A 27,145-nucleotide genomic window follows, 5' to 3' on the forward strand; every position below is an offset into this window, starting at 1 on the left:
AGCGTATTTCAAATTCCTACAACTCTTCTAGAAACAGCTTTCATCACCTCAAATTTACCGCAGCTTCCTTTCATTTATTTCTTTTTGCTTGCAACTTTCTAACTTCTGTAATCCTAGAGCTGAAAAACTATGAAAATATCACGTAATTTCTGTAGAATATACAGTTACTGTTTTTAATAATAATTTTTTTTTTTAAATACTTAATTCTTTATTTTCGTAAAATAAACAATTGAATAAAATTTATAAATTTTATAAATTAAATCATATAATTTATTTAATTAGTATATTTATTTAATATTTTATATTATTTTTAGACATTTAAAACTTAATATTTAATTCAAATATGAAAAGTCTTATATTTTTATTAGGTATAAATGACATTATATTAGATGTTTCAAAAAAATAAAAATAAAATTAGGTGATTGTAACATGGCGTAAGATTTTATGTGAAAATCAACCAAAAAAATCCTTAATTTATAGGATACCTTACAGTACACAAAATTTGTATTATTTTTTGTAAAAATGAAAGTTATGTTAAAGAAAATTACTTTATGCTTAGCATAATTGTCATTTCTACTTTTTGGTACAATGTTGTAACATGATACAATCATTGTTATTGGTTAATTTTCACATAAAAATTGGTTGCCAAATCTAAAAATTATTCTGTTTTTGAAACATAAAATATAGTTTGATTTAAAAAATAACTTTTAAATTATTCTTCATAATATTTATTAACGTTGATTTCGATTTTTTTTTTTGTCTTGATTATAGTGTTTTTGTCTACAACAATATCATTATTCGATTATAAATTTTTTTTTCGAAAAAAAAAAAATAAACGTTGCTTGCGATTGCTTGCGCTTAGAAACATTTTTAGCCTATTTAGCATCATACTTATGTAATGAGCTTAGCTTTTCATTCTGTCCACTTGGAGGGTAAAACGAGTAATAGCGAGTAGATCCGAAGCAACACGAATTAATCTTCGTAGTTGATTCGGATCTACTCGTTTTACTGTTCAAGTGGAAAGAGTGAAAAGTTGAACAAATTGTTGATAAATGGCACTAATATTTGTCTTTTGATTTAGTTGATTTTTCAAGTAAAAAATAAAGTATGATCTGAACGCAATGAATTTAAAAAAATTAATTAATGAGCATTTAAAATGTGTTCAAATTAATTAAAAAAAAAAAAACATAATAATTTCCACGAATATATGAAAATTTGTTTTAAGCTACATACTTACACAGTATAATTATTTGTATTTGAATCGATGAATTTATATTTATAATCGTTCTGTTACAAATATTTTTGCTTCATATTGTGTTCGAGGTCTTCGTACTGAATATACTACAACTATTAATACTCCAACGAAGGATATTACAATAACGTTTAGTAAAAGTGCTTTGGTATTGAATGGCGTAGTTTTTTCGCTAAAACAAAAAAGAAATTGATCTTAAATATAAGTATTATTTTCGAATTTAATCTGTAGTAGTCTGGAGAGGACTAGGTTCTGACACTGCACCAAAAACGAAAATTTGTTTTATTTTGCGATTAAATGCGATAAAAAAGCTTAGAGAGTTTCGATTGTAATTGCTTCAATTGCAATTGTCAAATGAACTGCATTTGTATGGTTTTTTTGGGGTCCTTATTGCACACAAAAATCCATAAACATGGAAATTTGCTTTTTTTTCGGGAAATCAAAAATTGCTCCATGAGCATTATCCTCGAATACGATTCTAGTCAATATTTTAAAAAAAACTCAGTCAATCGTCAAAGGGTCAAAAGCATTTTTATCTGATCGAACCACAACCATAGTTAACAAAAAATCGTCGATTGCAGCAGTATAGACCATTAAGCTTGACAATTCCTTTACCTTTTACTATTAAAAAACTATTATCTGTTTGAATGTTTGTTGGCATATTACACAAAAACTACTGGACCGATTTTGATGAAATTGATACATTTAATAGCTTTTGATTAAAATTATTTTATGTCGCTCCTATAACGATGGTCAGAATTATAACGATAAAACCACATTTTACCGCAACACGTTTATATGGTTTATAATACCCTTATACTTATTCAAATCTCAAGCAGTGAGTTCTGTGGCCCGAGATCGTCTCATTGTTCAAGGAATGGGAGCATCGTCGATGTTAAGAAGATGAGGTAAGCGAGGGCAAGAGATTAAGTTGGAATTGCTCAGTAAATCCATTTTATATCGATTCAGGTTTTTGGACGTTTTTCTAACTTGAAGTAAAAAATACTCACTCTTCAGAAAATCGTTGTAATGCCGTACAAGTAGCGCATACAGCTAACGCTAAAATAATGCAACCCAAAGCAGCATGTATAGTTCCAATTGTCTCTCTTATTTTGTCACAACTTCTTACCCAAGCAAGCAAAACAAATGAAACAAATCCAATTAGATACTGAAACAAAAGAAAAAACAAATTAAATAATGGAATTTTTATAATTTTACCAAGTCATTTTACTACGCACCTGTAACGCAAATAATGCCACACAAACAATACCAATCCAACTGTGTAATGAACGTAAATGTGGTATTTCTTCTGGTTTATGTTCAACATGATATTCGTATGCAACTTTTAAGCCATAACCACTCAATGCTCCTGAGAATGAAAGAATGATGAAATGCAAGATTTTAGTCAGTAATCTTGGACAACAACTGAACAATCGATAAAACATCATCGCTGGAAAAGACAAAAAAGTAATTATAATTAGACTGTAAATAGAAGAATTTTTAAAAAGATATCTTAGTCAGATATTTGTGGCTTTATTTACGTTTTCCAAATTGTTTTGTAACATTTTTCATTTCTTGGATAGGGTTTATAAAGCAATAAATTTTTGACTAAGATATTACCTGTCCTTTGGCATATATAATAAAAATTATATGAACGGATTATTGGAATTTGTTTACTTTAAAACAAAGGTTAACGTGAAGAAATAAATAACTAAAATTTGGAAATATTGTCATTAGTAAACTGGCCTTTGAGAAATTTCTGTTCAGTGGATATTTGAAATATACGCGTCTTCATTTTTAATACTTTGATTTCTTCTGTCGTAAACGGTAACGGCTTATGAGTTATTCTGAACAAAGGGCTTTATATATAAATAAATAAACGATATAACGGTAACCGAACAGGGTAAGCAGCTTTTTTTTGCAAAGTCTTTAGCTTGAAGAAGGTTCAAAGCAGTGAAAAGTGCCAAAATACCAAGTATAAATGCCAAGAAAGGTTCTTTTGTATGATAAAGAAAATTCGATAATTTTTTTTTAAATGTTTTTGTTAGTTTTGAAAAAAAGATCATCCAAATGAATCACCCGCTATCTATACACTCAGCCCCGTGTCCCCCTGCTTAACCTACTATGTTATAACCCATATTTTACCTAGTTTAAAAGTTCATTAACTTGATTTAGATGAACTTAATTTCCTTTTCGTAATTTATCACAGATTGAGCTTACAAATGTTTCATGTTAAAAAAAAGAAACTCACCAAATCCTCCACATGTGATTAAACCAGTTGTCATAAGTATCGCATGAAGATTGATGTATTTTTCATTACCCTCGAAACTTTGTATTGGATCACTATCCTTACTGACTTCTATGATAACACCATCACGATATTTACATAACCAATATACCAATAATGAAAACGATGTGGCTATGAATATTATTGTAAATAACAGCATAAATATATATTCACACATTCTTCCACAGGACCATCGATGTTCTTCTTCCGCATAGCTTCTGTAATTCAAAAAGAAAAACTAATTAATTGAAATAAAATAATAACGACTGCCGTGGATACTAGTTTCGATCGTGCTAATTAAAGTCAAAAGTTTCAGAGAAAATCGTTAAATATTAGGGCTTAAGAACACATGTGTTAATCAAAATTAGATTGAAATGTTAAATTTCCATCGTCAGGAAATTTCCATTTCCTACAGAAATGTTAAAAGTGTATACCTTGTTATAAGTTTAGGGCTTTTAAGGGTTATTAACGCTCATTTACATATATTCGACCAACTTGTTAGCTCAAGATTGTTGAAGCAGTTGAAGTTATAATATCGGTCCAATAATTCAAATACAGGCCATTTAAACAATTAACTACGTTATTAAAAATTTAAACAAAACAATATAAAGAAGGGAGTAGTGAAAATAGAACACCAAACACGTTTTTAAAATATAATATTTTTTGAAGAGGATATACAGTGCAACCTCGATATAACGAATCTGAAGGGATCCAGTAAATATTCGTTATATCAAGTAATTCGTTGAACTGAGGTTCGTTATGTTGAGGTTAGATTGGTCTAAAATTCGTTATAAAGAGGTAAAAGAATAGTTTTATTCACCTCAATATGTATTACGTACTTATACTAATTAATGATAACACATTTTTATCAAATTACTACATATGTATATGTATTTGCTATGTATTTATACTATTTCTTGATAGTTGAAAATTCGTTATATAGAGGTTGTACGCAAAGAATATTCGTAATGTAGAGGTATATTTTATATTGACTCTTATGGACAATTCAAGGGGATTACGAAAAATTCGTTAAATCGAGGAAATCGTTATATTGAGGTTCGTTATATTAAGGTTGCACTGTATTTCTTTTCTTCGGTACTGACAAACTTATCTCTGAGATATCAACTATTGGTTGAAAATATTAAAAGTCATCTATTTTAATCGTTGATGATTATCTTTAAGTGGCTTTTGGTATTTTAGAGAGAAAAATTTTTTTGTACGCTCTATGTTGATTAGAAAAAGTGCAAAAAAATCTTTTGAAAAATCTGCCTAAACATCATTTTCATCGCATTAAAGAAATTGCAGCCTATTCAAGATTCTCAAGTCTTTGTAGGTATTTTTCACAATGATTTCTGAATCTCGCATAAAATAACGACACTCTATTGTTTAAGTAAATTTTAGAACACTCAATATATGTATATTAAAAATAAAATATGATATTTAAGCAGCTAATAATTGTGGCCATCATAAAGTAGGATGTCATTAATTAAAAGTATTATTATAGTTAATAATAATAATAATATCGTTTATATAAAATATGTTTCATTAATAATAATAATAAAATAATAGAGCGAATTCATCACCACACTCACTGGTAGAGTATCAGTTATTTTCTTGTCATAAATAACAACAATTTATTAAATATAGTTATTATTTGAAGACTCAACATTAAAATGATAAAATTTTAAAATGAGTTATTATTTCAAATTGAATATTGAAGATTGTATTGTGCATCTTTTTCGCTTTTATTTAACAGCCGATAAATAATGATAAAAACAATTATTTGCAGAGTTGAATAAGGGTATTGAGTTGATCCGGATTGGCATTTTTATACCATTTATATGAAATATATCAAGGTATATTTAGTCAAGTTTAGTCCAAGTTTGTAACGCTTAAAAATATTGATGCTATGAATAAAATTTTGGTATAGGTGTTCATAAAATCACCTAATTAGCACATTTCCGGTTGTCCGTCTGTCATCACGATAACTCAACAACGAAAAAAGGATATCCAATTTTTACAGCGTGCTCAGGTCGTAAAAAGTGAGGTCGAGTTGGTAATTGAGCAACATAGGTCAATTGGGTCTTGGGTCCGTAGAGATAGAACAAAAGTTAAATGTAAGAAATGTTCCTTATAAAAAAATAAACAACTTTTGTTTGAAACATTTTTTCGAAAACATCACTGTTTACCCGTCAGGGCACAAACTTGATTCAAATATTGTATAGTATGTATTATATGGGAATATCAGTCATGTCTGTGTGACATGTATGTATGGCTGGCTATCTCTGCTTACTTACATGACGTGAAAAAACAAACGATTCCGTAATTAACACTGTCTATACATGGTATTTCAACAATTAACTTAGTCAATTGTTTGTTTTCACTTGTTTTTTATTTGAGCATTCATTAAAACTAAAATATGTAGTTGAATACGAAACTTGAAATCTGTTATTAGTATATCGCCAATGCCGGATCGATTAAACATGTATTTAGAATCCACTTCCTTGCGGGAAAGGCTTATTCAGACTCGTACGTCGATCGCAATTTATAAAAATTTAGTTGTTCCAATTTAATCATCTTTCAAGGCAGTATTCTTGGCTTTCTCTAATCGTATATCTTATTGATTAGTCGAAAGAGTATGTTTATAAGTTCTACGAGCCCAAAACTGATCAGATCTATGAGCTTCAAATATCAGAGTCGTTGATATATTTATCATCATTGTTTATATATTTATACAGGATGGTCCTTTTTAATCGATAAATAGATATTCTCGAAAAAATGTTTGCTTTTTCACCATCAGGAATAACATTTTACCTGAAAGTATTCTTATATCTCTATAGATAGTAACCAGCCTATGGTACAAGACTTTACCCAAGACTTTTTCATTATCAAGGACAATGAATTCCACTGAGAATAGTCACAATAACCCCCTCTGCCAAAGTATTCTAGAAAAAAGTATAAAGTTAAACTTTTTTTTTTAAATACCTTGTACATGCCGATGCACAACGAGTATCGCCCGTATCTTCTTCTATATTATAACTATTGCAAGTGGCTGGAGAACAAGGAGTTAAGCGGTCAGCTGCATCAGATAAAATACCAACAAAGGTAGACGCTTCAGATGGCCCGTTGGACATAATTTAGTACTCAACATAAAACAATCCTGGGGGTAACTTTTTGTTGTAAACATTCTCACAATAAAATTAATTTAACGTTCAATTTAGAAATTTTTGTAAACAAAAAAATTTGACATTTATTTTTCATAGGTATACTCTGTGTCAGAAAAAACGCACGGATTTACATGTATATTAGAGTTTATTGTGACACAGAGTGTACATTGTAATTTTATTATTTGGATGCCTGTAAAAAGTTATTCGATTTCAATTCTTCAGAGGTTTTTGCATATATATTATTGAATAACGAACACCTGAGGTAGATATCTACTTTTTTTGAACTTCAAGTGAAATTTAAATTACAAGTTTTATCTCATAGACCGATCATTTTGCTGAAATCTCCCTCTCAAAAATTTGTAACAAAAACTTTTGTACTAAATTTTGGAGAGATCAGGATCGTTTTTAAGAAACCAAAAACCTTGTTGTACATCCACAACAGATTTTCGATCGACCGCGAAAACTAGGGCAATTGTATCTTTAGGAATACAACGAAGGCTATTTTTTCGAAGACCAAAAACGACTGAGTAGATTTGCTTCTGAACACAGCTAAGGACATTCTCGATCAAATCACATTTCAAAAAAAAAAATCATAATAGGTCCATCTGTGTAGGAGCTACCATGTCACAATAGAATTGCCAGAACTGATTTTATGCCGGGGATTTCTTTAAATTCTTAATTTATTAATAATTTCTCATTATTCGTTTTAAGGTTGGCCAGGCACGAACTGAATACTGAAAAAAATTTGTCAAATGTCACTCATCTATTCTTCGACTGATTCTTGCTCAACAAATCGAGTTTCGCAAGTACCTATTCGAGATTCCACATCATTTTTCGTCTTCTAAGAAAATTTTCAGATCTTAAAAATTGTAAATCTGTCTTTTTTCCTATATACAGGCTTAGAAATGAGAGTGGGGGGTGAAGAAAGACCTCATAAATTGTACAAAGTTATCAGACTGGCGCCTATCAGCCTATCATCAAAGTTTTTTCTAATTATACTACTTTTAATAAGTAAATATAGGAAATGAGGTTAATAATTATAATCAAACGGATGGATATTTATTAGAAATTATCTATACACCTTACTGTTGCTCTTCGATAAATGAAATCAACAATAGAATTAAACTGAAGTTTCACACCCTTAAAATAACACGCAATCAATTTTATCAAGTTTTATTATTAAATTAACATGAAAAAAGGTGTTGTATTGAAATTTATTTTCATACATTGTTCTAATTTTATTTTTATTTTTTAGAAAAAGTAGGTATTTACTTACTTTTAAATAGAAAAAAACTGAATTAAATAATTTTGTAATCGAAGAAAGTAAACCAAAGTTTCATGAATAACGAATTGCTGATTACAAGTTCGAATAGAGAAAAATTTTAGAGTGGGCTTAATAATGTTTCGGAATTGAAATTTGCTATATTAAATTTTTATATATTTTTAGTCCTCATTACCTTAAATAATCAAAAAATTCATATCTAAATGATGTATCGATTAAAAAAAATTTTCGTAATCAGCTCTCACTCTGTAAATCATTTTAGTCGATATCTCATAGAACATTTGCCCGATGGCCAAAAGGATTCGTTCTTTGTATTATATTGCCACTATACACTAACCCATTTTGGAGCATAAAAGTATTTATCCGGCATATTTTTCAAACGTAAAATGGTAAAAATTCATGCACTCAATGACGCATAATCTGCTGGAACAGGGGTACGTAATATTTTGATCGGTGGGAAATTTCTGATAGGTCGTTAAATTTACAAAAAACTTATTTTACAAAAAAAAAATATAAGGTACCTAATACGCACTTACTGCTTATTCATGAGTCGCAAGAATGTTATGCAAGATAAATGAGTCACGGAAAGAAATAGTTTTCGAAAATGACGCATTGCCTGCTAGAACAGGGGTGTGTAGCATTAAGCCGGGGGAAAACTGTTTATGGGTCGGTATATATTTATAAAATTTCACAATAGAATATAAAATATAATATGTACGTTCTACTGCTTATCCATTGGTCGCAAGAAAATGTTATGCAAAATAATTGAGTTTCGGAAAGAGTTAGTTTTCGCACCACCAAAAATTTTAACGTTACCTTGTGTGATAATTATGATGATGATGATGTTTGTGTGAATGTTTTTGTTTGACGGCTGAACGTTTATGAAATGGTGCAACTTTTTCAAACATTATTATGATTTTCCATTAACTTTCAAAACAATATAAAAAAATGCTCTAATTTTCAAAACGATTACACTCACAAAAAATGTAAAGTAAATAAAATCAATCAAACAGAAAACACAATTTATTATTATTATTAATAAAAAACTATAAACTACACGATCCACAATAATACATGTGCTACATATTATATGAGAAAACACTTTGTATAGATAGAGGTACGTATAAGAATTATTAACATTGACTGACAAGATGCTATTGTTAAAATGTGGAAGGAATTACTTTATGAGTTTGAATCATTTTCTACCACACACAAACAAACAAAACATCATTTATTTATTGACGAGTTATTTTAGAAAATTTATTATTTTATATTTTATAAAAATTTATCATAGAGAGATTTTTTTAAAAAGACATGATGTTCTATAAAAATGGTACACGATAATAAGTTTGAGTGGTTGCCCTGGAGTGGGACACACTTAGATCATGGAATCTGTTGTAATGCTGAAAAGAGGTTTGGCCCATACACGGCCTGTATTCTATTAACCATTTGGAGGTGTTGAAGAACAGCAAAAGTGCTTTAACGTCCTCGGACTTCAGGTCGGAAGATCGTCAAAGAAAGACTAGTTCAAATGTGCCCATCTCCTTTTGGCAATATCTGGACAGTGACAGAGAAGATGAAACATCAATTGATCTTCTTCTTCACTATGACAGCTTCTGAGATAATCGTGATATAGTGTCCTGTAATAGCCGCAAAGGTTTTGTTTATAGAAGTCTTATATCCACGTTCGTACTCCGACCTATCTGTCTTGTATTACCACAAGTGCGTTCCTCCTTCTAACTAAGATTGCCCTTTCTTAAGATCTTAAGATTAGTTCATTTAGATTGCAGTTCGGAAAGGAAACTCCTGAATATCTACTAATGTTTGAGTTTAACTGCCTCGTGTTATTTCTAACAAGCTCACTGGCTTCACAATTCTATGTACTGACCTAACCTAACAGAGGAGTACCTCAAATGGTTACTTAGCTTAATTATCCTGTGTGCCTCCAAGTGGCTCCAGATAAAAAAGTGATATTTTAATCACATAAAGTTCCCGTACCGGTGATTCCAAAGTTATATCTCTCTGCGAGCTTCTACAGATGTATAACATCCATGGAGATTTCGTCTTTTTCAATACAATTCCAACAAGTGAGTTAAGTGAAATCATCTGGCAAACAACCTACCTTCCCCCAATGTTCGGTCCAAATAGACATTATCCTTTTCAACTATATTCCAATCAGATTCAACTGATCATGTAAAATGATCTACGTCATCTTAGTCTATGGCATTTCCTGCCAAAAATCCTAGTATTCAAGATGCTCTCTTTGATCGTAATCACTTTTTGATTTGGTAAAATGGTACACGATTATTAAAAATTTCTTTGTTTATTATGAGTTTTAGAATTTGTTTCATGCCAAGAGCCTAATGTGCAAAGTTTCTAGAACGACTTACTTGGTAACTTTATTTATTTTAATCAATAAAACTTCGAATTATAAGGTATTTTGAGCAATTTCTAAAGTAATGTCACCAAAAATAAGCCAACGCGTTCATTAAGAGTGTAGTTACTTCTAAAGAAAAGTCTAAGAACTAATTTCATTTCAAAAATATTCATAACTCTTCACTTTAGCCAAGGCAGGCACATATTGTTAGATTTTTGAAAGAATCCATTCGGATATTCAAACCTTCTCAGATTATAAGGAAGGTATTGATTATTAATTGGGAAACTTTCTCGTGGAACATGTGACGTTCAGTAGTTTTATCCAGAGTTAGCTCTGTTAAACGGTTGCTACATCTTGCCAGAACCGTAGATACCTCTACGACTAAAGTGCTTTAAGCTCTAAGAAAGTTTTGCAGAATTAGCTCCAGCTAGCTAAGTTACCTTCAGGCTATAATGTTTATGTACCTTAATAAGGATGTTTTTTAACTCTATTAAACAGAAGTTTTAGATACAGTTAGAGAAAAAGATTAAATGTTATTACAAGCTGCAACTTTCACTTGCACACTTTTGAAATTAAATGCTAATCTCGTGGTGCACTTTTTATCGAAATCAAAAGTTAAAATTTATAAATGTATTTCAGCAGTAATAATAATTGGTTGATAATATATACATACAAAATATGCACATAAAAAATAAATCATATTTTTTATTTTTTTATTTATCTCCTATGACTATTTTATTCAAATGACGGATTTTAATTAAAAAAATTTCTTTTATTTCTAATTTACGGTTTATAAAACAAGAAAAGAAACATAAATTAGTACCTAATATTAAAAAAAAAAAAATTAAAGCAAATGGATGACTTATTGAAAATATGTCAAGTAATTTCAAAACAAGTAAACAATAAATGAACTAGTTTTAATAATAAATAAATAAAATATTTTTTAATTCAACATAAATGCCCTTTCTTGAAGAGAAATTCTCTCAAATGAATGTTGTTGATTGCTATTAATATATTTATGTGTGATAAGTATAGTGGACTTTAAAAGAATACCTTAATCATAAGAAATTCTAAGTCAAGTTTTGTAGACCTTGAGCCTACAATAAAGTGAGATTTTCATAATTTTCTTTTTGAGGAGTAGTAAAAGATGAAATTTGAAATTTTAACTGTGAAAATTGAGTTTTTCGATCTTTGTGTTTTACGACAATTGTTTTTTGTCTCTCATATTGAAAGGACGATGATTGACAATAAAACACAAAAATAACTTGCAGGAAGTTTGTAACTTCCAAAAGGGTTGAAAAATTGAAGGATTGAAAAGGTTTCCTTTTTTTGAGTCAATCTTTTAATTTTCTTCGGATTCTCAATGATGTTAAGGGTAAATAATTTACAAGGATAATTTACATTTACGATATAATTGCAAGGTACCCAAAATGAAGAAATATTGGACCTTAGGATATGAATTAATGCGTTTATATTTTTTGGGATGATGAATTGAATGTAAAAAGTAAGTTCTGCAGGGTAATTGTAGTTATATTTGTTCTTATTAATATTATTTCAGTCGTATTTTTGTGACGCTGAAACGAAAGCGGTTAGTTTCAAAATAACAAATTCGTTTAACAAATGAAGAAGTTTCTTAAAAATTAATAATTTTAAATTTCCCACGCAATGTAAGTATTTTTGTAGAAATTAAAAAAAAAATTACTTAATTACACAGCAAATACTGATTAATAAGATTAATTAAAAAATAACTTTATTCCGGATAACTGAAATTACATGTTATTATAATGTTAAAAAAAAGTAATTCCAATTTCTTTATAATTACTTTGATAAATAAATAAACTTCAAAACCAAACAAGTAATACACCGACTGCGTGCATTATAACACTTATATTAAAATATTTAAATTGCACTGACTTAATAATTAAAATATTATTAAATTAATTAAAATATTAATATGCGTTAATTAATTTAAAATATTTATGACGATCATCAAATTGGACCACGCAAAATTCGATAGAAAAATGGCTTTCTGTGAAACTATTTCTAACCAACCCCTAAATTCTTTTGATCGTTCTGGTCAAAAGCTCACGCCGCCACAAAATTTTTTAACGAGTTGTTTTCGAGTTACGTGAGATCAAAGTTGCTAATATATTTTCATTTTAGTATATAACTAGCAAAATGACAGCCTGTGAAACTTTTTCAAACCGCTCCAAAATGTTCTTATCAAAAAAAAGTTTTCAAGCTACTGACGATATAAGCTACATATATATTATACTAGCTGACCCGGCGAACATCGTTCCGCTTAACATACATTTTACCATAGACAATTTGTTTTTGAGTAATTTTACAATAGTATAAATATTGATAAATATTGACATTAATATTTATACGATACTAACGTCACTCAATTGTTTTGATTTCCCGAAACCCCTCTACTAACACTTAAACTTTATGGTATGGTATTAAAGTTCAAATTGACTTTTAATTATTATTACGAATCTTTTGTACGGGAATATAGAAAAGTGTCCTTTTTATAATTTTTCAGGCAATTTTTTAAATTTTTCTCTCTGTAAAAACCATCCTCAAACTTAAAGGAATATTATAAAAAAGGAATTAGCGGAATCGGTTCAGCTGCTCTCGAGATTTGCGCTTAGCAACACATTCAGCGATTCATTTTTATATTATAGATTTATAGTATCAATATGATTAGGAAAATGACTTTCTGTGAAACGTTTTCAAGCTGCCTCCAAAATATTTTGCAGATCGCTCTGATAAAAAGCTCTCAAGGCCACAAAATTTTTTTACGGGTGGTTTTCGAGCTAGGATTGATTAAAGCTACACATATTAGAGTTATACAGCTCGGAACTCGAAACGAGTAGTAAGGGGTAATATATTTCGAGACCAATTCTTTAATTCAGTCTGAATGTATAATTATTGGATTTGCGTACTAATTTTCTGTCTATCTCAAAAAAAGTTTCCATTATAAAACAGAGGAAATAGTTGACACTAGATTCAAATTAACTCTAAAATTTAACACTATTAGTACGAGGACTGACAACATTTTCGAGTGTTTAGTTTAAGTTGAATGAATTTCGGATATTATGTCTTCCTCAAAAAGGATATTTCTTTCCTTGTTTTATATTTCTTCCAGGAAATAATGTATGAATGAAATTCGTCTTGCATTTGAGACTGAGTTCGTTAACTAGCTCTAGATGTGTTCTTATAAAGCAACAGAGTTTCTCCAACCAAAACGGCTGCCTTGGAACCAACTTTTTCGTGATTCGTTCTTTTTCAACTCCCGAACTAAAAAAAAAGGGGTGTTATATGTTTGACTGCTATGTGTGTGTGTGTTTGTGTGTCTGTCTGCCTGTCTGTTTGCCATTTTGATTTTCTTTGTTTCGTTTGAAAGATAATTTAATGGAGAGTGTTTTTATATAAGTTTTAAGTGCGAGTTTAGGAATCCGTACTCGAAAAATTTGTCGGGGTTTTTTTTTAAATTTTGTAAATTTCACTTGTACCAATTGTTTTTAAATTTACTTTATTTAATTTGATGATGATTCAAAAGTTTAGCTTAACTATAGTTTTAAACAGTGTAAATTTAAATATACTTCCTAATTTGCCATATCCGTTTTTATATTTTGAATATAACACTATACCGACCAACTGTATTCTTAATTAACGCAACAAATTAGCTTATATACAATATATACATTATAATAGTGCAATAACATATGTGTTGATTAAATTAACACACGTCATAATACAATCAATCCATAATTTAACACGTGTAGAGTTAACCTAAATTTAGGGTAAGAATAAAAAATCTTCTAAAAATATTATGTTAAAACACTCAATCGACCTCTATGTACACGTTTATATATATAAAGTTTTTAAAATACTTTAGATTTAAAAAGCTAACATATACGTGTTATAGAAATGTGAACAAAAAGGTGCAAACGAGCTTTTAATTAAATAAGTAAATTTTTTTTAAAATAAAAATTTTCAGCTGCCTTTGATGTTTTGATTAAATTAAGCAAATATGTCAAAAGTCAAACTTGTTAAATATTCGCTGGTCGTTGATCGCATAATCAAAGATTTTTTAATGATCAGTTCTACTTTGACTACTTTGACGCATTGGCAGAAAGCAATATTTTTACATTCATTCATAGATTTTCAAGCCCATCCAATGAAAAACGCTTGGTATTAATAGAGGCTCCGGCGTTAAAAGTATATATTCAGCTATTTTAGGCGGTATATATTAGGTTAAAGACAACGCTTTGCATTAGTGGGGAATAGTGGGGAGTCTGCAAAATAATGTTTCGTAATGAAATTTTTAGATCTAAATGCCTTATTGTGGAATTCTAAAAATTGCTTAAAGAAATATTGCACATAAATAAATAAATATTGCACTGGCTTTGTAAATAATGCTACCATTTTTTTCGGAAGTTCGTTGGGAGATTTGAGAGATAAGACACAAGCTTTCATTTAACTTTACTAGTAAGTCCTGGAATTTTGTAATCAATATTTCATCCACTTCTCATCGCTTCCACCATATTTGATACACAATACGTTTTCTAGATTTAAATAAAAAATTTAAATAAATAGTACATTTTAAGGACTAACTTTTATTGTTGTAAAAGTTAGAACATAATTTTTTTTATGAATCACTCACTCATGCATGTCGTTTTGTGAAAGCTGGAGGCGCTCCGAAATATCCTTGATATTTTAAATTGAGCGCGTCCAGTTTTTACAAACAGTCATATATGAGTGATTCATAAGAAAAATTATTTTCCACTTTTTATAACAATAAAAAAATATTTCTAATTAAATTTTGTTGAGCTGGAGATTACATGTCGATGAGTTAATGTTGCATAGACGTAAAATTTTTTTCTTAATAATGTTATTATTAGAAAATACTGTATTTTAAATATTTACAACAAAAAAAGATTTAGTTTTTATATTTAAAAATTATGAAAACTATGTCAATATTTTAATATCTATTATTTTATTTATACAATAAAATAAAAAAATGAACGAACTAGCAAGCATATGGTTTTATTCAATTATAATATTTATAAATAAATAATTATTTATTATTATTGTTTATAAAAATATACCTACAATTTAAATAATTTTTCATTTATTTTCATCCATGGTTTTAGTTTGCGATTTTGTTTAAATACCATAAAATTAATAGAAAGTGTTCTTGTTCAGCATTTGATAAAATAATGAAATTGTTAAAGTTGATACACGGAGAATTGTTTATTATATGAAAAAAATTTATTTCATTCTATAAAAAAAACAGCCGATGCGCAGTAATTGATGATGCGAAACTTGGAGCTAGTGCGTTTAAATTAAAAATGTATACAGCCTGTGTCTGTCATTACCTATGCTATTACCGCGGTATTAAATATTCGAAAATTTTCTCCTTGTACAATTACTGTTTATATGCAACATGTGCATTAGAAAGATTGCAATAAAATGAAATTAACAACCAAGTCATTATATTTCCTTTGTTCTTCACGTAAATACTTTAGTTTATAACATTACATATTCAGAATTCAGTTTTGCTTAGAAGACTTAAAATTCTGAATATCTACAACGATTAAAGAAAAATATTCGATTAAAATTAATAGAGATTATTAGTAGAGGGGATATTTTTAATTAAAAGTATTAGATTTGGTGCTACATATGTGGTTTTCATTACCCGATTGGCGTAAAATTTCTATTATACTTGTATTATTTTGAAGTCCGAAAGCAATGTAATTGAATTATGGTGGAAGAAAAGTTAAGAAATATAAAATAACATAAAAAAAATGTGGAATGAAGATCCAGGACACGAAACTCATTTTCAGTAATAATAATGGGGTTTAACCTCCGTTTCTCTCTAACATATAACATATACGCCTTAACGAAGAAATAATTAGTATTCTAAAGGACAAATCGCAAGAATCAACTACAAAAAGACATTTAAAAAAATTAACTATTTCTCCGTCGATCTTAGATAGATATAGATGCATGAGTCTGTATTTTCGAGGAAATGTGTTTATATTTTTGGGCCAAGCAACTCCGGCTACAAACGACTTAAATATTATTAAAGTTGCTGAGGCCAGATATACCATATTTAATTTGATCTCAAAAATAATCATGATTTTTAATTTGATTGAAATTCAAGTTAATATTAGTGATGTGCCGAATATTCGCATAGTTTTTACCATTCGCAAAAAGCGATGCGAATGATTTTGACAAAAAATTATCATTATTTTGTACCAAACTACACTGATATGTACTTTACTTATATTTTTAAATCACTTTATTTTCAGTTAGGTAAATTTGACTGTTGGACAAATGCAACTATCATATTTGACTGTCGGACAAATGCAAACTAGCCTCGAATAAAAAAAAACTTTGAATTTTATTTTTAAGGTAGTACTATCGGTAATAGACTTTGCATTCAGAATTTAATGAAACTTGGCATAGTTGTCCATTATTATATCATAATTAGCCAGTTAAAATTTTAAGGGCCTTCAGAGAACTAAAAAAAAGATATTTTAAAGATCTTGTAGCATTGATCCTTATGAGAAATCCAGATGAACTCTTTAACTTATACGATGGACTCTTTAACTCTAATGAAGAATTATATGTTTTAAGTTAACACATAACAATTTGCGAGCGATTCATTCGAAAGTTAACATTCGCATTTCAAAAGTACAAAATACAACATTTGTCCCATCACTATAGTTTATATTATTATTAATAAACAATTAACAATTGTTTATTAACAATATACTTGTTTATTTATTCTCAAGTTCAATAACCGTTTTGTCATTCATTAACAAGTTCACATTAAATTTGAGATATAATTTATCAATTATTATTTGAAAAAACTTTTATATTGTTAAATTAATGGTCGTGACAGCAATAATTACTGTAAAGGTGGAATTCAAGCTTGTTACTTAATTGTCATTATAACGTGCTAGTGCATCATAAGCTTTAGAGTTAGACAAATATAGTTATTAATAATGTTGGCAGGAACTATTAATAAATTTCCTGTAATAATTAAAAATATTATAAAATATTTTGATGAAATCTGAGGAAATTAATAATATCCAGTAGGTCAATAAACAAGTTTATATTGTCAACTATTTTAGGTGTCATATTGTTTTAAGGTCAGCTTCATAGATGTAAAAAATTATTAAAATAAATATTTTCCAACTGAGAATTATCGCACATTGTTGGAACGCTCGCAATAGCGTTCGTAATATAGAGATATCGCAGTGAAAAATATTTTAAACAAGTGAAAACAAACAATTGACTGAGTTAATTATTGAAATACCATGCATAGACAGTGTTGATTACTCTATCACATTCAAATACTAATCTCCTCACGGGTAAACAGTGATGTTTACGAAAAAATGGTTCAAGCAAAAGTTTTTTATTTTTTTATTAGGAACATTTTACATTTAAACTTTTGTTCTATCTCTAACGGTTTACAAGATGCGTCCTACGGGCCCAAGACCCAATTGATCTTTGTTGATCATTTACGAAGTCGATCTCACTTTTTGCTTCCTGATTACGCTCTAAAAATTTCGGCATGATATCTTTTTTCGCTTTTGAGTTATCGTGTGCACAGGCGGACGGACGGACAACCGGAAATGGACTAATTAGGTGATTTTATGAACACCTACACCAAAACATTGTTCGTAGCATCAATATTTTAATTCAATAAGCGTTACAAACTTGGGACTAAACTTAGTATACACTGCACATTACATATATGCATGGTATAAAAACGTCGCCGCTCTGCAAGAAAATTCTAGCCCGACCAAGAAGATGACTGCTATTGTAAAAGATAACTATTGGAAATGTTAGAGTTTTGGTACTGCGAGCTATTCAATCTATTTTACATACTTTTTTTGTTGAAGATGTTTATTGAAGTGATATTTTATTTCACCTGGTTATAAATTTGTACATCTCGAATGAAAGTGTCTTTTAAAAGAGAAAAAAATTTGATAGTGGCAAAACCTGTGGATTCCGGTTCCTGTTGCTTGATGACAAAATCTACACATACAGTTTCCTTTTAATTTTCAATCTATGCATTATTTAATTGTACCAACTACAGTGAAGAACTTGCAGAACAGTAAATATCCTCAATCGGTTTCTTGTGAGGTATAGTTGATTGGAAAGTTTTTTGATTAGAAGTCTTTTGTAATCTTAGTCATGGAAATTTTCTCGTAAGGTTACTAGCCTTTTCAAATTTATTAGCGATGGGCAAGATTAAGATCAAGATAGTATTTGATCTGTTAAACAAGGATTGTTTAACACACTTAGTGCCATTAGTTAAGCAGCTTTGTCTTACTTAATGATCGGCCATGATCCTTAGTACATTTTTCACTTTAAATAAGAAGATAGTGTTATTTAGAAATCAATGCCACTTGTTATCAAATTTAGTATGACACTTGCTATCAAACTCAATCATATTTTAAGTCTAATTACTATATGGTCTAATATATAAGGGAGTAAGCAATGAAAAACAACAGGGAAGATCAAGCGGCCCCAGTTTCCCATATTGCTTAGGTATTTTCATTTATTTCACAAAGTATTTTTAGTCAACAAAAATTTCAAGTACTAGTTATTTAAATTCATTTTATCATTTTTAATTATCATTTTTTTCTATAAATTATAGCCTACCTATTGCTAGGTACGATTGTCTTAACCTTCAAGCACCCGCTACATCTTTTTTATCAACATTTCTCGATATAATCCACGTTTCATTATATTTTAATCTACGTTTCATTGTAATTTTTATTTATTTTTTATTTTTAAATATTGCTGAAACTTAGTTTTCCTAAGAGGGTACTGCAGGTGTAATCCAGTGTTTGTGAACTCTATGACGTAACAGAAATCCTAAGGAACTCGAGCTTAACTTTGAATTATATTTTATATATTTATAAAAAAAAAAAAAAAAAAACAAGACATGTAATACAGTTAAAAAAGTAACACCTATGTGTCGAATTTAATAAAGAACTCAAAAAACTATGCATGGGTCTTTATCGACAAATATAGCTGTTTATGTCTTCTGAATATGTGAATGTACAATTTAGTGTACCTATTTGAACAGTTAATTTTAAAATAACTGTTTATACCAAACAATTTATGAAAGAGAGAGAAAAAATAATAATTAAGTAATTTGTTAATAACGGGGATCCATGTAGACAATATATACAATATGCATATAAACATACAATCAATATTCAATCAAATTATATTGATTATTACATGTTGATAATATTTCCTCTAATCAATATTTTAAAACATTGTCAATCTGTTACTGCTCTGAATCAGTCTGAAACTGTACATCGAGTATCAGTATTGCATTGAAACAAATTCAAAAGGATTCCATAAGTTATTATTATCGAATGCTGCGGCCAGGTGTGAAGGCGAATACTAAACAACAACTAAAATCGGTATCAAATGGAATATATATCATCGCATAGAAAATGAGTATATACAAGTATTACAAAATATCTATAATAGAAACACGGGTAGAGTTAAATTGGAAAAAGCCAGCCCGAGCTTTCCTATTGAAAGAGGAGTAAGACATTGCGACTCAACTTCCTCGAAGCTATTCATTGCTATCCTAGAGTCGATAAAAAGAAAACTGGATTGGAAAAATTACACCCTAAACATAGACGGGAAATTTCAAATCCATCTCCGATTTGCTGACGACTTGGTGTTTTAGTCAGAAACAAGCTCACAATTACAAGTAATAATTCAATCACTAAGTGAAGCTAGTAAAAAGGTTGGCTAGTTGATAACGAAATACTGAAATTTACAAATAAAAATGTATATTTGTGTGTCTTAGCCAATGCAATTTTCGAAATAAGAATACAATCAATATATCAATTATAAGTCAATTAAATACTTAAATTTTATTTAAATCGCTGCTTAATTTTATTTTGAGACAAAAATATTAAAAAACTCGTGTCGCGCACATCATAAAATTTTTGTTTTTTATGTTCTATTGGGGTTTTATATTTTAAATTCATTATTTATAGGTATTAATAAGCTGCTACAAAAAAGTCAAAAAATTGTATTCATGTTTGCAATTACAATGAATATAATAATATACCGGCATGTCTAGTAATTAATTCAATAATTTAACATAATAACATATGAACTAATATAACATAAATTAACAAAACCATCATCAATAATTTTTGAATATGTCCTGTGACGCGTCATAAGTTACACATAAAATTTATGATATTATCATTACATAACATTACACTATGTTAATGACATTGAATATTGGTGTGAAATTGAATTTATTACATGAATATCCAAGTTAAGGTTTTTATGTTCCAATTTTAAACATTCTTTGATTGGCGTGGAATTACATATCTTGATTTGATTCATTTATTAACTTCTTTAAGAAATTAATAAATGAATTATTTAAATCAAATTCACTTAAAATACGAATTTTATTATGATCGATACGCTTCTCTAGACATTAAAGAATTAGTAATCGACCTCTTCTGAATGCAGAGAGCGACGAAAGGCTTTGGGGGAACTTAATATCAATTGGAAGACAGGCTCTGACTTTTATATTAACTGATGGAACATATTATCCCGATTTAAATCCAAGCCAAGTTCAAAAATACAAACAATTAATGCAAAATAAAAATATCATACCATATAAAGGAAGAAAGAAATAAGTAAGAAATGGATAAGTATTTATAAGAATTAAATACTACTTAGTATTGGGTACTTTAAGTAAGTTCAATGTTCTTTGACTTAAGTAATATAATGTATATATGCACTTAATAACATACATTTAAAAAAATAACAAATACAATCATTACACGATTCATTCGGTCACATCTCGTGTTGTTGTTATTCGTTCAATACATGTCAAATATACTCAACAAAAGTATTAAAGGAAAATTTTAAAAACATAAAATTTTACCAAATTTAAACAACTGTATCTATTGAAAAATCATTGAATTTGGAACTGCTATATATGGGAATTGCTACTTGTAATCGCCTATTGAAATTTTTTGGATCAAGATATTTGCTTTCCAAGCAGAAGCTTGGAAATAGCTCATTTTCAAGAAAAATAAACAAACTTTCGAGTAATGTTCGCAGTTTTGTTGAAAAACATTTTTTTAAATTTTATTACGTTTGTAAACTTGTTATAAAATTTAGGGATAACATTTCTCTCATCTTCTAACCCTCCGTACAAAGCAGCAGATTTATTGGGGTTTCGAATTCGATGATTTTTGCAGAGATACAGCTGTTTGAAATTTTGGAATAATTTTTTGTATGGACATCGTATCGACTATCAAAAAATTTTTAATTTGACTATAAACTACAAACTCAACATTAGTGAATATCTGTTTTATCAATTCATTGATTTTTATGTTAAAAGAATATAGAATTCGAAATCTGACGCTTGAAGTTCAAACATAGGATATAACACACGTCTTTAGGAGCGTATATTTGGCGTAACATTTGCCTGAAAAGGCAAAAAGGTACTCAGCAGAAGGCTTTTACAATATTTTTAAAGATCTTTCCAAAATTACCCCAAACAATGGAGAGAGTAAAAAAGGTTTCATCTTTAACTGATATCCACAAGAAGATCCATTATTTTAGTTTTAGATGAAAAAGGCCTATACTTAACTTTGTCTTGAACTAATTTTGTATTTTTGTGTAGGTACCTCATTTTTGAGAGTATCATTGAATAGTTTTTTACACCATATCAGAATTTTACATTATATATACCATGGCCTTTATTTGAATTTCGATCCCATATATATCCAAAATCTGTAATGAATTATACAGTTATGTTTTATATATGGGAATTTTTTCATCAGGATAATTTTTATCTACTTATAAAAGACTGACTAGAAAACCATATTTTCAAAAATGCTTGACTTGAATGTATTTGAAGTAGGCATTAATATTTTGCAAAACTTTGTACAATTTTTCATTGAAAGTATATCTAAGGTTACATTCGTATAATATTTAAACTTTTTTAAATAAATGTATATCATTTGTCGTTACGCCTTTAGGGTATAAAAAAACATATAATCATATCTGCATACTTTCAACTGAAAAAAATATACCTAACATCAAAATACGATTACTTTTATTATAGATAAGAAGCGTGAATTTATTTGCAAAGAATTTTTCTTCATTGCGATAAATAATCTGTCATTAGATGATTCTGTGTTGGTTTTTTTGTTACAATTTGTAATATCGATGGCAATTACAAAATTTGGATACGGGTGCTTAAACATACATGATCATTCAAAAAGAAAATAGATAGGAAGCTGAAATTTACTTCTTGACTTGAAAAGTGATTTTGGGCTAGAGGATCTATGGACTCTTTTTAGCCATAAAAAAAGTTATTCTAGTAAAGTTTGGCTGGATCGGCCATACGCTAAGAAAACCTCCTGATGACATCAGCCGCCAGGCACTCGATTGTAATCCACAAGGCAGGAGAAAACCGAGAAGACCTTGCATCACCTGGCGAAGAACCGTAGAAAAAGAGGCAGAACTGGGAGGCAAAATCTGGAGTGAAGTCAAGAGTCTGGCCAGCAATCGTGTTCGCTGGAGATCCTTTGTTGCGGCCCTGTTCCCCTCTAGTTATTAAAGGAATTAAGTCAATTTATCAAAAAATCGTTTCGTAAGATGTTTTGTAGTTTGCACATCTTTGTAGAACATCGCATATTTCGCATCGCAAAGATCGCCTTCAAGACTTTCTCGCCTTAAGACTGTTTTGTTAATTATTGATTTGGTTCTGACAATTTCTCTGGATATTTGTTAACATGATATTTTTTATAATCAGCAAAGTTGTAGAAAATAAAATTTTTTACAATTTTTCATTTTAACACGTTTTTTTGTATGTTTTATCTCGAGATATTTACATCCCTGAGATACAAACTTTTTTTCGGAAAATTAAAAATATATTTTTTTTTTGCATAATTATATTTAAATTTTGAATTTTTTTGTTAGCATTTGACGTATAAAATACCTTTGTCAACATGAAACTTAGCGAAAAATAGTCAGATTAAACGTAGCCCTATAATTTCATATACTTAAATCGAAAAACTTCCACCAATTCTTTACTTAAAATTTTGTACTCTTCGCCATTGTCTAGCCCGAATGCAATCATTATGGACTACCCTGTATATTAATAGCACATATTATAAAATTTATGATATTGTTCGTTAAATAATCTGAATAGTTATAAACTATTAAACATAACATATTTATTATTTCTATGCAGCTGTGTTAACTTATGAATTGGTGTCATTTCATCAAAAGGTTGTTATTCCCAAATATATTTGACTGGTCAGCATCAATATTTTCAACATAAATATTATATTGACCAACTAAATATGTGATTAAACATAAAATATGTATTTAATTTTTACAGTTCTTTAAACACTGATGAATATCTTTCTAAATTTATATCAGTTTAACCTTTGAACTTGTAAAAGTTATTGTCTGAAGTAATTGCAATAAATAAATTTATATATTCGGCACAGTTCAATTTGTTATTTCATATTATTTTTCTATACTTCTATTTTCATCACCAATGTCACAGCAAAATAAATTTTACGGCATTTTTTCTTCATAAAAGCATCCTGCTCACTCTCACGAAGTAGCACACAGTAGTGCCTCGCCTTATCAAACTTCGCTAAAAAGGCGGTGTTTTGGATCAAAGTCGATACAAGGCACCCAGATAAGTACAGGTAAGCTTAGTTTCCACATCCTCACGAGTTCTTTTTTAGTTCAGTAGCTATGGGACGTGAAGTTGGGCTGGGTATGCTTAGTGGCACGTAAACAGCTTTAAGCTGATAGGTAGCGAAACCGAACGTACTTGGGGACCTGTCTCGACCCAGGACAGAATGGATACTACGAATTGCTTGTGTCCAACCCGTGGATATCCCTTACACAGGTATATTCCCGCATGTTGCAAGCAAAGTTTTGGGATGGCTCTGTAGTGGCACTGGTAAACCCAATATCGCGGGCTAGCCGAGTGACAAAGAGTGACTGGGAAGTTTATGCTGCTCTGGCTCATCGCTTTTGGGTTCAATTACTTCGCCTGACTTTGGCGAGGATAACTCCACAAGTATGTGGATGAGAAGTATCAAAGTTTGTGAAAATCAAAATCTAAGTTTGAGATTACTGCAGTCAATAGGAAAGCAGACACAATAATTTTTTTTAATTTTATTAGTTTTTGGGCAATTTTCTTCCGGGAAATGTTCAATTAAAGTTTGCATTGTCAGCCTCGCAGCATTCCTTCTTCTTAAGGATTAAATATGAAGTTTGTTCCTTTGACAAGCACTAATAATAAATTCCTCAAGCAAGCTTAGTGATGAAAACTGATATTATGTACCAAGTGTTCTTTAAGGGATTTAAGAAAGTGAAAGAAAAAATTATAAAAATTTCAATCTCGGAAATGCAAAGTTAAAAATTAGATGATGATTGTAACAGGAAAAATATGTTTCACCACCAGGAATCAGAAAAATATGTCCCCAGTTTTTTCTATACCTATGGTTAAACGTATTTATTTCGAATTAGTTCGTAGGTACTATAAAATAGGAAACTAGATTTAAAAAGTGTCGTTTTTCTTTTTAAACCAAGGAAGTCCTACTTTAGATATTTTAAAAACATTTAATATACAAGATATCGCAAATTATCAGTTTTATTTACAATAGCCACACGATCACTTGTTCCATAAAAGTAAATTTTAACACAAATCGTGATTCAAGATACATTTTATAAGATACCAATAATTATTGATCAAATATAAATAATAATAATAATAATAATAATAATAATAATAGCGCTTCATATTTATTGTTATTTGAATGTGAAATCTTTTTGTTTTAAACTTTCATTTTATATTTAAAGTTTTTATATCCTAAATATGAAATATTTCAGAGTATATTAACTTTTGTCCGAAGTTTTTAACGCTTAGAAATATTGATGCTACAAACCAAATTTTAGTATACGTATAATCAAATAATATTAAAGCATAAAATCACTTAATTAGTCCCTTTTCGTTTGTTCGAATTGGGTCTTGTAAACCGTAAGAGATAGAACAAAAGTTTAAATGTAAAAAGTGTTCCTTATTTCAAATGAACATAAACTTCGGTTTGAAACATTTTTTCGTAAACATTTTTGTTTTGCTGTGATGGTCCAGATTAGCACAAAAATTAAGTTTCCATTTTTTTTTTTACTATTAAAAGTAGAGAGAAAAGTAGGTAGCTATAATATAAATATAGGTCTGTGGTTCTTATTTCATATTAAATTAATTATCGTAGAAAAATTTGTAGTTAAAAAATTTCTTTCAAAGCATTTAGACTTCAAAAAAATGAAAATATTTCCTAGGCAATTTTTAAACTTATCTTCTATCAAGCACTGATTTCACCACTGTTTGTATAGGGTGTTCTAACAATTAAGTCAGTCAATTGTTTATTTTCACTTTTTTTTTTTACTTTAAGCACTTGGTCAATCGTAGAGAAATAATAAAATAAAAAACTATCAATTATTATAATCGTGCCTACATAATGCTTTCTATTTCTTCAGTCAACTGCCCCGTTTCTTATTTCGTTCAAAAATCTTTCAATAGTTATAAAATCTAGAAGGGTGAAATTTTCCAAGCAAGAAAATATTGTTATCTCAAATAGCTGCGAATGTGTGTTTAAACCAGGTCCTTTAACAGCTCAGTTACGATATCATTACCGTTAGAGCAAATTTTTTATTCTTCGATGTTTTATACATTAAACACATTTTGAAATAAGTAATTGAAAAAAACATTAATGGTGTCAAGCAATCAATATGGCAGTCATAAGCAGGCTTAAATATTACAAAAAACTGCAGTGGTCTAGGAAATGACAAGCCCATTAAAAATGAACTATTTTTTACTAGACAGTACCTTCGTTTGAACAGTATTGCTGCAAGTTACTATGGTTTCTTAATCTATTCTATATTCAACACCTGCTAAAACCAATTTTAAGACTGTTATCGTAGTTTTATTTTGAGTTGCCGGTTGGCGCATGACAAAATGGTTTTCCAAATTGATATAATTACGATTTTATCAATCGATATTACACTCTTTCTTTCTCTGCTTAACCCCAAGAGGAACTATCAAAATTGAGACACAATGATATTTTTCGATAGTCGAACAATTATTTAATGCTTTATTTTTTTTTTTGCTTCATTCTTTTCCTTGTAAATGATGGGGATATGATAATAAGGTCTTTACCACGACAAGTACGAATTAAAATTACGGATAAGCGGATATTTTCGTCTTCGAACGGTTCTAAAGAAGTCAACAATGTTTCTGGAATTCAGTTCAAAAAATTGACTGTATAATACAGATAGAAAATAATCTGTGGTAAATTTGACCCCTAAAGACCAGTTCTAATAAATTAAAATATTAAATTGATTGTGCTAATTATAAATGCAGTTTTATTTTCTACTCACTGTAAATATCTCGATTGTATTATTCCAAATTTGACTTCTTTTGTCTTATTTGTTTGAAAAATAGTAAGATTGATGTTTCTATTAGTCCCATTATTTATCAAAAACAGAAATTTTTCCGTAGCTTCGGAGGATTTATTTTATTTCTTGGAGTGAATACAATAGCCTTTTAACTCTAACAAACTATTTGTTAGTTAAATTTTTTTAACAAAGGGGCTGAATGTTCAGGTTGAGAGAAGGTTGTGATCGTATTGTTAAATTTTCAACGGGTTTCAAA

General features: G+C 29.1%; 1 protein-coding gene across 3 annotated transcripts in view; it reads right to left on the reverse strand.

Annotated features, from left to right (window-relative positions):
* Window positions 1-1,235: 1,235 nt before the first annotated feature.
* The window catches only part of LOC123295511 (transmembrane ascorbate ferrireductase 2-like), a 61,080-nt gene continuing 35,170 nt past the window's right edge, over window positions 1,236-27,145 (reverse strand). For all 3 annotated transcript variants that reach the window (XM_044876887.1, XM_044876888.1, XM_044876889.1), the window contains 4 exons: window positions 3,504-3,757; window positions 2,491-2,702; window positions 2,263-2,420; window positions 1,236-1,424 (listed from right to left, as the gene is read on the reverse strand). In XM_044876887.1, coding sequence (XP_044732822.1) covers window positions 1,277-1,424; window positions 2,263-2,420; window positions 2,491-2,702; window positions 3,504-3,757 — 772 coding nt within the window. In that variant the 3' untranslated portion in view covers window positions 1,236-1,276. The remainder of the gene's footprint in view (window positions 1,425-2,262; window positions 2,421-2,490; window positions 2,703-3,503; window positions 3,758-27,145) is intronic.

This window comes from Chrysoperla carnea, chromosome 3, assembly GCF_905475395.1.
Source record: "Chrysoperla carnea chromosome 3, inChrCarn1.1, whole genome shotgun sequence".
Taxonomy (NCBI): Eukaryota; Metazoa; Arthropoda; class Insecta; order Neuroptera; family Chrysopidae; genus Chrysoperla; species Chrysoperla carnea.